General features: G+C 45.5%; 1 protein-coding gene across 5 annotated transcripts in view; it reads left to right on the top strand.

The window, feature by feature from the left end:
• The window catches only part of MSI1 (musashi RNA binding protein 1), a 56418-nt gene that overhangs the window by 24228 nt on the left and 19403 nt on the right, over positions 1-12787 (top strand). For all 5 annotated transcript variants that reach the window (XM_083478821.1, XM_083478822.1, XM_083478823.1 and 2 more), the window contains exons 5-6: positions 133-174; positions 2899-2991. In XM_083478821.1, the coding sequence (XP_083334947.1) occupies positions 133-174; positions 2899-2991 (135 nt within the window). The remainder of the gene's footprint in view (positions 1-132; positions 175-2898; positions 2992-12787) is intronic.

Here is a 12787-nt window from a genome sequence, read left to right as displayed (position 1 = left end):
AAGGTCTTCTAGCACGCTAGAAAGCTTCTATTGTGCCGAGAGTTGTTGTCTCCACATGTGTGTGTGCTGTTATTTCTTAAAGGAAAGTTTTGTGTAGTAGTTTTTTTTTACCTGCCTCTCCTTGTCTTTCAGATTGACCCAAAGGTTGCATTTCCCCGCAGAGCACAGCCCAAGGTAGGTACTTGTTTACAACTTTTGAGAGTGACCTCCCCCCAACCAATCATACAGATGCTTTGGGGTCATCAAACTTTGGAACCGCTTCCTTGGCCACCAGGCAGATGCTGGGTGCTGGAGCTCTTCCTCTTGGGTTGATGTACAGATGAGCCCTGGACTTTTCCAGCTCCTTGCAGCTGAAACCTCAATGTTTTTAGAGCATGCTGGTTATTGGGTTTATGCCTGTTGTTTCAACCACCAGTGGTCTTCCCTGATGATGGAACAGAGATGGAAACTGCACAAGAAGCACCTTTCAAAGCGGGACTCCTCACCTGGGGCTACCTTGCAGTGTTCCCTTCTGTCAAATGTGCCTTTCTTTTGAGTGTCCACACTTCATTTTTCTAAACCTCCCCGTGGCTCCAGTTTGTGTTGGTCTTGCTTCTTTTTGGGATTAAGATGTCCACTTGCATGCACTAGAAGCTTGGCTGCCCTCTTCTTAAGTAAGACCTTTGTCCTTGGCTCCTGATGGAAGGAAACAGTTTTATAAGTGACCCGAAGAGAAGCTTAGAGGCAACTGCTTGAACTGTGACCCGCTGCAAGCTTGAATGGTCTATATTTTACTTTTTACTAGAAACCAAAGGTTTAACCCTGGGGTCGACAACCTAAGGCCCATGAGCCACAAGCGGCCCACGGGGGTCGTTTAACCAGCCCCCGAGCCGCCCCTGAACCAAGCCGCCTGCTTGGCGAGTCCCCGCATGCTGCGCTAAACCAGCGCAGTCCAGGGACTCGCTTCCGCAGCGCTGAAAATCGCGTCTGTGCATGCGCAGACGCCGGAAATCATGGGTTCACGTGCATGAGCATGCATGATCTGGCCCACAGAGGGATCTCCACTGGAGTGAACCAGCCCAGGCGAGGTAAACCTTGCTGACCCCTGGTTTAACCATTTGGGTGCAAAACGGTGGCTTCAGCAGGGGTGTGGGGTGTAAGACCCCACACAGCAACCTGTGATTCATATACTGGGCTGACCTGAATGAGTTCAGGAACCTGTGGCCCTCCAGAGAGCGAGCCTCATTTAGCAATACATTGGCTTGCATGGTGGTTTGCGAAAGTTCAAAGGGACAAGTCCTTGCTCCAGGGGACTAATCATCTAAAATTTGACATTGGGGGAGGGGAGGGAGAACTGAGGCAGGAGCGAAACGAGGAAAGAATATGCAGTTAGCTTGAGTTTTATTTTGTTGGGTTCTCGCTACTCTTTCCCTTGCTACAGACGCTTTACCTGCTGACATCCCCTCTTCTACGCGAATCTCAAAAGACCCAATTTTCATGCTGCTCTTAACTGCTTTTAATCAAAATGTTAAAATATTGCATTTAAAGCTTGTGAGCTGCCCAGAGAACATACGCCGTTGGGTGGCCACAGAAGTGTAGGAAGTAAAATAAAGGCACCTTTTCTGCCCTTTGTCCTTGGGCTTGATGCGCAAATGAGGAGGGTTGGGTGGATGGGGGAACCCAAGGAGAGGGAACGTGATGTGTGCCAGCCAGCGAAGCAGGGATCAGGGCAGTGAGTGCTCAGGTATCCCAAGTAACCAGCACCACGAGCACATGGTTGGAATTGGGTTAATTCCATTAAGCAGTTTTGGTGACAGAAGGCGCTTTGCTGTTTGGGCGAGCTGTTCTCTAAGGCTTGGAATTGCTGCGGATTAGCTCTGTGCACTCCTTGGGGTAATTAGGAGCATGTGTTTCTTGCAGAGCGGGGATACAGCCATCCCAGGGGTGGGGTGGGGAGGGCAGCAGTGTGAAGAGAGAGCCTATTTGAAAAGAGCATCCCGGGCCCTTTCTAAGATCAGGGAGTTCTGCAGGGCTGAAGGGACCAGGAAGACGTACAGAGAAGTCTCTTTCCACAAATGCACTTGCCCTTTCTGAGCGTCTCAGAGTGAATGTTCTGCCAGCCATGCTTGGGGTTTGTGTGTGTCTGCCTGTCTCTCTTGCGGTGACTTACCATCACTCCAGCATCAGATGCAGGGCCTTGTTGTGAGTCTCAGGTGGAAGGGAGAAAACACACACACACAGCGCTACAGTCCAACAGTTCTCCTATGCAAGTCCTGCTGAAGTGAATGGAATGAGCTGTTCAAAAGCACCCTGTTTAAAAGCTGTTGAAAACAGGATTTAATGGCAAAGAAAGCAAAGCGGCGGGGGAATAAGTAGTTTGCAAGCAGACATTTCATGCAGGGGGTGTCACAGTGAAAATTCTGGATGAAGTGAAGCTGAATTCTGCAAATTGTATAAGTTATGCAGATTAAGTTTCTAGGCTGCATAGCTCCCTGCAATGCAGAAATCTCAACTAAAGCTAAGTTATTCTGCATAATTTAATTATTGGGAGGGGCAAAGAGCTAAGCAGAGGTCACCAAAGCACCACCTGTAACTGCTGTAAAGGTTGTTCATCACATCTAGCACTTATAATTGCACAAGGCAGCAAACCACCAGAACCTTAAGGACTGGAACTTGGCTTCTTGATTTTTTTTAAGGGAAAAAGAATATTTGTTGGTGTTCTTTCTCAGGAAGCAGGATTCTTAATATGCATGGGATAGTGGCTCATGGAAATGTCTTCCTTTAAACTTGCACATAAATCACGGGATGGTGATAGACAGCATATTTTCTTTAGCTGGCAAAGTGAAATGAAGTTTTTGTAGTTTTGAAGGAGCGGCCCTTTTTGCTGTCCTACTGCCTTCTTGTCCTTCTGTCTTCTAGATGGTGACACGGACCAAGAAGATATTTGTGGGCGGCCTCTCTGTGAACACCACCGTGGAGGATGTGAAACAGTATTTTGAACAATTTGGGAAGGTAAGTGCTTTGGGTCCAGTTAAGCAGCCAACTGCATCCCTCCCCTGGGTATATCTAAACTGCAGCCATAACCTGGTTAGCAATCTGGGAAATGTAGTTCAGTCAGTGGAGGCAGGGAGGTGTTCGAAAGCAGAATTTTCAGTACTCTCACCAAACTTGCAAATCCCAGGATACTTTGCAGGGAAGCTGTGATTGTATAAAACCAATATTACACCTTTTGGGGTTTGCTGAAGGAAAGGATTAGGAAATGCAATGTTTTCCTTGCTAAGACATCCACAGATAGCTTGGTGTTCTGTCAGCTGACCTGGGAAAAAGCTGCCTGGCCTGTTCTTCTGCCTTTAAGACCAGTCTAAAGTGCAGAAATCAGCAGGTGATCAGTGGTACCACTTCCTGCTAATCACCAGAGCTGCTAAAGGCAGAGCTACAAGGACTGCTTGTAAAGTTGGCGATTCCAGCTTCACAGGAGGTTTATTTTAAAGGTGTTTTGCCTTTGGGTACCTCACAAATTCACAGAACGTGAAGTAACTCAACAAGTCAATGCTCCCTCTCCAACCCAGATTCTCCTGAGATGAGGAGATGAGGCTGAGGACTAGTGGCATGGCCAGTTCATAGTTCTAGGTGATTTGTATTTTCATTAGAGCCCTAAACCATGTGATCTTCAACTAAGTTTGAAGTTCTGACCCTAAGAGGTATTCACTCCTAAGCCTTATAGTTGACTGAACCTTTTCCACACTCTTCAAATAGTCTCTCTCTCTCTCTCTCTCTCTCTCTCTCTCTCTCTCTCTCCTTCCCCAAACATTAAGACATTTTGGTGCCTGAGATGGAAAGTGGCCCTCCCTGTTACTTGATGATGGTAATAAATTTAGCTTGTTGGTTACTGGACACATAAGGATTCTCCAGACAACTCAGAAAATGTTAAAAGCATAAAGCATGACATGAAATCAGAAAAAGAACAATGCGTTCACAAAAAGCCGTACAGTAATCCAGCTGAACAGCACCAGAATCATTCCATCAATAGGGAGCAAAGTCATGATAATCCTCCCAGTGCCTCAAGTTGTAAGTTTTTAACCTGGCGCTGAAAGGCTGTTAATTAAGAGACCCCAGTGCAGGGCTCAATCATCCAAGAAGCTCTTCCGTGAACTTGCACAGATCCCCCAGTGAATTAAGTTCCAGGGATCAGACCTGTTAGCCTCCCACACTGCCACCACAGTCTGATACCTGTGGTGGTCATCTTCCCTTTCTGGGCGTCTCCTGCCCTCTTATCTTTCAGAGACCTGTGATGCCACCTTATCCAGATTTCAGTTTCATCTAAGTTGCTCCCCAACTCTTGGTACCTTTAAAAAAAAAAAGTTCTTAGTCTTCAGCAACTAGCCCAATTGCCTGCTTTCAGTTGTTGGGAGATGAATCTGAGCCAGAACATTGATGAACTTTTTTTGTTAATGCATAGCCATCCTATTTTACTTTTTTATTTTATAAACATATAAATAACTTCCAGAGCGTGGCTCAGCCTTATCCCCCAACCTGGTACCCTCCAGATACTTTGGATTTGACAATTCCCATCAACCGTCAGCGTTATGTGCCATGCTGGCTGATGATCTGAAGGGCACCCAGTTGGGGAAGACTGGCATAAAAACAATATAGTCATCAAAATACAGGCGTACCTCGGAAGTCGAATGCCTTGTGAGTTGAACATTTTGGCTCCTGAACGCTGCAAACCAGTGAAGCGAGTGTTCCAGTTTGTGAACGTTCTTTGGAAGCTGAACATCCGACGTGGGTTCTACGGTTCCGATTGGCTGCAGGAAGCTTCTGCAGCCAATTGGAAGCCGCGCCTTGGTTTCTGAACATTTTGGAAGTTGAACAGATTCCGTTCGACTTCCGAGGTATGACTAATAAGAAGTGGTGGAAAGAATAAAACAGCAGGTCAAAAATACAGTGCCGAAACAAAAAATGGTTGGAAAAGTAGAAAGGTCTTTGTCTGGTATGCTGTGAGTGAGCCTCCCTCGAGAGATAGTTGCCCAGGCAGGGTGTCATAGGAACACAAGAGGAACATAGGAAGCTATTTTATACTGAGTCAGACCATTGGTCCAGCTAGCTCAGTATTGTCTGCACTGACTGGCAGCAGCTTTCCAGGGTTTCAGGCAGGGGGTCTCTCCCAACTGTACCTGGAGATGCTGGGGATTGAACCCGGGACCTTCTGTGTACAAGGCAGATGCTCTGTCACAGAGCTCTGGCCCACCATTAGTCACGCTTCTCTATTCAGAGAGTGGGTTGGGTCCAGTAATGGGCCTCCGAAAACGACCTGAGTCCACCAGCAGGTTGTCCTTGTGGCACAAGTCCCAAGTGGCGTGTAGTGCTTTAAAGGCGATCTGCCAACACTCTGAACTCTGCTCGAAACCAGATGGTGAGCTCTGTCAACACTGGCATGGTGATGTGGTCCTAACAGCTGGTCCCAGTTAGCAGCCCAAAGCGGATGTGTTTTCAGGTACTCTCTTCTGTACAGTCTTCAAGGGCAGCCCCACAAACATTTGGCATATCTGTTTGCCTGTCATGGTCTCTTAATAGCTTGTCCCAGTGTGAAAGATTATGGGGGGGGGGGCACTTTAAAAGGGCTCAGATGGGCTAATTCTAGCAAGTAACCATGTGCCTTTCTATAGCCACCAGGGTCTTTTGGGGGTGGGGGATAGACCCAAGCTTGTGAATGCTTGCTAACTGCTGCCTGGTGATTCTTAGCTGAATGCAGGAGAGCTAAGTGGGAACCTTCTAAGGGTTTTAAGGAAAAATCATATAATTGTGCAGTTGGAAGGGACCCAGTGCAGGAATCACACAACCGATGGCAATCTTGTGAGGTTTGTGAAATCCCCACCATTGTCTGTCCAACCCCACTCACAGGCTATGGGGTAGTGTGCCTCCTTGGAAGTGAATACCGTTCAATCTGTGGAACTTCCTTCTGAGCAAGTTTTTTTAAAAGTTCTTCAGGATTTAATGTGAAATGCATATATTTTTTTAAAAGAAAGATTCCAGCAGAGATTAGATACCACTGTCTGTTCTCTTTCTCAGGACCCCCATTTTTTAATTTTAAACTTTTACTGGTTTGTTTACTTACCATGGTGTGATGCATTTGGATAACTATTCAGTCCCGTTGACCCAAATGGCATAGGGTAGCCTTAGAAATAGTCAGAAACATTGGGGTCAAGGTATTATGGGAACTCTTTCTGAGAGTAGGAGGCCATGGGAGGAAGGTTTGGTTAATGGAGTTACTACCTACTTTTGATGAAAAGAAAGCTGGTAAACTGGAGGAGGATGGGAATCGCAAGTGAGGAGAGTTGCTGCTGCATTCATGTCCTACTTGGGGGCTCCCCTTTGCGGCATCTGGTTGGCCACTGCGAGAACAGGATACTGAACTAACTGGGCCATTGTCCTGATCCAGCTTCAGGGCTCTTTCTAACGTTCTTAACTGGGGTTGATGCCTTAACTTTCAGGGAGGGAGAGGCACATGGTGAGAGAGACCGCCTTGTTCCCCACAGGCCCTCTTGGGTGCTGAGATCAGCAGAGGGGGTCCTCTTAGTAGTTCCTCTGCCCTCAGATTCTTGGGGGGATGGTGGTGGCTTGGGCCAGGGCCTTCTTGTGGTGGCCCCTAAGCTGTGGAACTCCCTTCCCACAGAGGTGCATCTAGCACGTTCTGGGGAATGCTGAACCTCTTCATCCTGGCTTTTGACACTTTGAGGTGCATGTTTTTAAGACCCACCTTACGTTTATGATCGTAAGCTGTTCGAAATTGTTTTTGAATATTGTGTTTCAATGCTGTAACCTGCCCTGGGGCCGCAGGGTGTGAAGGGCAGGAATTAATAATACTCAAATTGGCATGATCCAGGAGGAGTGGAACCACACCTTTGCCCGGGAGCTTGCTGTTTGCCCAACTGCTGCTCCATTTCAAGTAGCTGTAATCACAGAAAAGTAGAGTTGGAAGGGGAACCCAAAGGTGCAGGAATTACAGCGTAGTTGTCTGTGCAGGAGACGAATCTTCCCGAATGTGGGTTTGAGAGAGAGCCCACAGCCCTTTTGCTTTCCTTCCTTTGCCCCTGCTACACATCCTGCTGAACTCCTTACAAAATTACTTCCTGGGGCAGGCGGCTCCGGCGTTTGGATGGCATTTGATACTTGGCAGCTGCTGTCGGCCTTCCCTCCTGGCCAGGAGAGCCAGCCAGCCGCTGTTGCACATGACTCTGCGCCCTGTGTGGATCCTAAGCTCTCTTCTATGACGTTGCTTCCACAGAGCCCTCCCTTATGTGGCCATGGATGCTCTTTGATCAGTAGTTGGCAGTGAAGGGGGCACCTTCGTGTCCCAGCATAGATCAAAGGTACAGATATACAAATGTGTAGTTTCCCCCCTCCCCCTCACTCCCCCCCTCTGTCTTCTGGCTCAAAGAATCACAAAACCAGCTTCACCCTTTTCGTCTCTGTTGCTCGCCTAGTGTTGCCCAAAGACTTTTGTAGATAGTTTTATCATTATCTGTATAGTTAGACTTAGATGTAGGAAAAACAATAATAATAATAATAATAATAATACATTTCAGCTGTTTATAGTGATTTTTTTTCTTTTTTACCCTTTTCTTTCCCACTGTTGTTGTGTTTTAATTTTTTGTACGTAGCTTTGAAGGTCGCAGAGTGTAGATGACCACGGTAGCACATGTGTGTTAGCGACGCTCCATTTTCATATCCACTTCCAAATCATATGCTTAGCCAATGAATGTAGAACTTGAAAACAGGTTCTTTTTTGGGGGGGGGAGAGAAGTGGCTGTGTGTATATATCTCCCCTGCAGCAAACTGATTTTAGAATTTGCCTCTGCCAGCAGCAGCTTGGTAGTGAAAGGATTCTACAGGACTTTTCTGCATGGAGCTCTTTCTTGGCCTAAGTAATGTATGAATACATGGAACAGGTGGGTCAGGGTTTAGCAGAGAGCTGGAATCAGAAGCCCATCCCTTGCCCAAACTTCTGGTTCATGCTGATTTGGTATCAGGATAGGCCCTGCTAAAGTGGTCCTCGTCCAGCCTCTGAGACCCAAGTATGTATTTATTTATTTCATGAAATTTATACACCTCTAGACTGTTTAAAAAACCTCAAAGTGGTTTGCAAAGAGAGTAAAACAATAAAACTATCAGTAAAAACAACTCTTTAAAACATTCAAAAGATAAAATCGGCAATTAAGAAAAAACAAGATTTAAACATACACCAGCATTCTACATGACTGGGTTGGCTTATCTATAAATAAAAATGTTTCTAGCAGTACTGTACAGTGAGGGTGCCTGCCTGATGTCAATAGTGTTGGTGCTGCCACACTACAATATTTATTTCTTAAAATGCGGAATGGGTATTACGTGGCACATGTAGCAGTGCCAGTTCCGCAAATCGAAGCAGTTGTGTGAGCATATTTGGGGTAATGAGATCTCACAGGTAAACTGGTCCCAAGTTGTTAAGTGTTTTATATACTAATACCTTGAACTTGGCCTGGTAGCAAATGTGGCAGTCTACCACAGCCAGTCAAGTGCAATGGAAACCCCACATGAAACCTTGAAGTTTTATCACTCCACAATGATTATTTTCATTTATTATTACCCATTCTTTGCTCTTAAGGTCCCAGGGCACGTGCCAGCAATTTAAAAGACAGCTTAAAAAACAGTTTTAAAAACTTGTACCTATAAAAAGAAATGCAATCATGAAAATAAGGTGGATCCTGAAAATATGCATCTCAAGTCCAAAGACCAGGATAGAGGACCCCTCCAGACCATTGTTTATTTTTTAGTGGGTGTAATTCTGCAACATTCCATTGACACAATAACAGTTCATTAGAGGTGGATTTATGCAGGACTGATCACACATCGTTCTGCTTTATTAGCTGACCTGTGATGCTTCCCCAGCGTTATTGCTGTCTGGCTGTGTGTGTGTGCTCTATAGTGGAACTGAACAACAACAAAAAAGCAACAACCCTAGAACATTCGCAATATTAAAAAGTTGCGTGATTTCAGCAGGAAGTTGCAGGACATCCACTGATTGTAAAGTAAGCAGTACCACCTCCCTGGAACTTCTGCAGGTGCAAAGAGTATTGAAAGTGGATTGATGGCTGTTGGCTAAATAGTAAAGATTAGAGCATTGAAAGCAGAATTACTTAGAACCACCCTGATACCATTGTGAGCTCAGATCGTAATGGATGCACAAGAAAAAAGGATGCCTGGAAGGACCCCTAGGCCAAGAAGGTAAGGGCTGGCTCAGTCGCAGTTTCTCCCCTTAAAACTGGAGGAACAAATTGGACAAATTGAGGCTCTGCCCAGTCCTTTATTTGGGGATGAGTCACTCCAAATCCTCCATCTCCTGTATTAGAGGAGAAATTTGAAGCAGTTTGCATTTGAAGCCAAATCTTTCAAATTTGCAGTATGCAAAGCACAGCTTCCCTTGGAAACCAACACTTAGCTGAATTTTGTGAAGCAGTTTTGCAACCGAAGAGCTTTTATAAAGAATGCATATTTAGGGGAAAGTGTGCATAAAGATGAAGGAGTTAGTGAAAATAACATACAGAAATGCATTGCATTAGGGAAATCTTGCAAAAATGTGTACAATAGTCAAAACTGCATTATAAAGGTGTTTCTTAGAAGAAATGCACACTAAAATACTGATGAATTTGAAAGAAAGGAAGAAAGGAGCAAATTGCTGCAAAATGTGGAGAGCTGAAATGAAGATGAAGAAGAAGAAGAAGAGACTGAGGGAACCGAGATTGACAGATCCTTCCATCTCTATTTCCGTGAATAAGAAGTGTCAGTTCCTGGCAGTTCTTGCAGAAGAGCAATCCACTGCTTAGCCTGTAAACCTTGCTCCAACTCTGCTTCCCTCTGTTGGGGGGGGGGCGGGCAGATGGCTCAGAGGATGGTCCCAGGGCCTGCCTTCCAATTCTGCTGCTGAAGATGAGCAGGCCGGCCCTCTAAGCTGCTTGGCTAGGAGCTATAAGCAAGCTGCTCTGAGCTCCTTGAGGGACAATCAGGGTAGAGCAATCAAACTAAATATATATAGTGGACTGTCCAGAGCTCCGGTGAGACTGATCAAAGCAGCAAACCCTGGGAGCCAGTTTCTGACAACGACCTGTCATCTGCCTACAAAATCCACATGTGACTGGGGCTAAGAAGCGGGCATGCTGGAGAAATGTGCCGCCTAATGAACGGCTTCAGATTACTCGAGTAAGTGAGCCAAGTCACTGCAAGGGAATTTAAACACACACACACCTACCTCGCTCTGCCCTGACCCCTCCAGTTCCTAAGCACATGTAAAATCCAGCATGTGCATCAGGGGGGAAAAATAGAGAAGTCTGTGGGTGGGTATGGGGGAGAAGGACACAAATTCTATGCTAGTCAGCAGAAACTTAACTGGAGGGAGAAGGACCACCAGCTTTCCTTCCAGGAAGCATCAAATTGCAGCAGCTTATGTGGGATGTCAGGAGTTTGGGATGGGGCTGAAGTACTTGGAAGGTATGTAGGCATGCAGAACTTGGGGGTCCCCTGCAGCCATGAAAGGAAGTAGTCAAGTGCACCAGCAGCTCCTGTGATTGGCCGGCAGTATGACCCACCTAGATTGGCTGGTCCAGGTATAAAGACTGTGAGAATCTTGGCTTTCCCCCCCTCTTCACCTGGTCAACAGCACGGAGCATTTTGTTTGCTGTGATCCAGCTGCCAACTGAAATCTGATTTGTTGGGCTGGATTTTGGTGTGTCTTTCTCTCTCCCACCCTTAATATGAGAGAGCACAGTTGACATGGTGAATTGGATGCCGCCTTGCAGGCTGCTCAGCCATCCTAAAGCAGATGTTTCTCTTTTTGGCATTTTTAAGGGCACTCTCCCTGACAACCAGCTCACAAGGGGAAAGTCATTGGCCTTTGTTTTAAGGTCAGGTTTACAGAAGGGTCTTTATTTGCCTGCTTTTCCTTCTCCCTGGAAGAAAACGCTGCTCAGTTATCTCATAGAAGTATTGACAGATTTTGCAGAAACTCTGGAAAGGAGAGAAAATTCACAGAGGGTGATGCACCTTCCTTCTCGCCTCCAGTTTTGCTGGATTTTTAATAATCCCACTCAGCCACACACTCTGGAAACTGGAAAAGGACCGATTGGTTCTTGGCCAGCAGTGGTTTGCAATTTTACATCTATATCATAAATGCCTGCTTCTAGATGAGACCATTTCTAATGGCAGGGGAGTATTCACTTCTATAACTGAATATCCCCCTCCAAACATAAATACTTTTTGCGCATAGAGAACTTTCAAGGGTTAGAACCCTTCTCCTTCTAGTTTTCTATAATATATTCCTAAGCTCATCGTCTCCAGATATTTTAGGCTAAAGCTCTCATGCTCCCTAACCATTGGCAGTGTGGGCTGGGGGCTGATGGGAGTTGTAGTCCAAAATATCCAGAGAGCATCAGGATAGGGAAGGCTGTGTGTGTATATATACATATAAATTTATATATTGCTTGATTGTAAAACAAATGAAAACCTCAAAGCTGTTTACAAAAAGAATGAAACAATGAAATTATTTTAACTCAGTTAAAAACAACTATTTAAAACATTTAAAAAATTAAAATCAACAATAAGCTAAAATGCTGATTAAAGTATATGTCAACATTATTATGCATGTGCAAATAGGCTTCCCTAAACAAAAATATTCTTAGCAAACACTCAGAAGAATACAGCAAAGGTATTTGCCTGATGTTAATAGGCAGGGAGTTAGTAAGTGTAGGTGTTGCCATAGTAAAATACTAAGTTTTTGCAAATGTAGAACAGGTATTACGTAGCACCTATAACTGCCAGATCTTCAGATCAGAGCAGTTGAGTAAGGTGTCGAGTATATGGAGTAAGGTGAGCTCACAGGTAAACTGGTTCTATATAGTGAGGAAACTTGTCCTCCAGATGTTTTTTGGACCACAACTTCTGTCATCCCTGAATACTGGGCCACTGAGGCTGGGGTTGATGGGAACTGTAGTCCAAAAAACATCTGGAGGGCCACACGTTCCCTATCCCTGATCTGCACAAACAGGCAAGGAAGTACCGTATTTTTTGCTCTATAAGACTCACTTTTTCCCTCCTAAAAAGTAAGGGGAAATGTGTGTGCGTCTTATGGAGCGAATGCAGGCTGCGCAGCTATCCCAGAAGCCAGAACAGCAAGAGGGATTGCTGCTTTCACTGCACAGTGATCCCTCTTGCTGTTCTGGCTTCTGAGATTCAGAATTTTTTTTCCCTTGTTTTCCTCCTTCAAAAACTAGGTGCGTCTTGTGGTCTGGTGCGTCTTATAGAGCGAAAAATACTGTAAATGTCTTTCTTAGCTACGCCAATTCAGCTATGCTAAATCTATACATTAAATAGATTCCATGTACCTCTGGAGGTATATATATATCACACATACAATCTATACTAAGTCTGCAGTGGCACAGCTGAGGCCGAGTTTTCCTTCCTTGCCTGTTGTTTGTGAACACCTGTCCTCCAGGGATTAAGTGGTGGAGTCGCTCCCTCTGGGTGGTGTGTTGAGCCTGCAGCTATAACTAGGTGAGAGACTTGGTTGCAAGGAAATTATTGTTCACGCCTGCTGCTACTTACCTTGCCCCGTGAGATACCTCCTCACATTGGGGAAGTAGCACACACCTAGATCCCTGCATGCTTCTGGGTCTGTTTGGCTCTCCTGCGATGCCTCCACCCTCTAGGCTTGAACATGTAAACCTGCTGTCCTTCCATTGGACTACAGCTCCCATCAGCCTCAGCATCGTATGGCCAT

The sequence above is a fragment of the Podarcis liolepis genome (genome assembly GCF_965112155.1).
Source record: "Podarcis liolepis genome assembly, chromosome: 15".
Taxonomy (NCBI): domain Eukaryota; kingdom Metazoa; phylum Chordata; class Lepidosauria; order Squamata; family Lacertidae; genus Podarcis; species Podarcis liolepis.
Note: the sequence above shows the minus strand (reverse complement) of the source record. Positions and strands in the feature narration are given on the sequence as shown.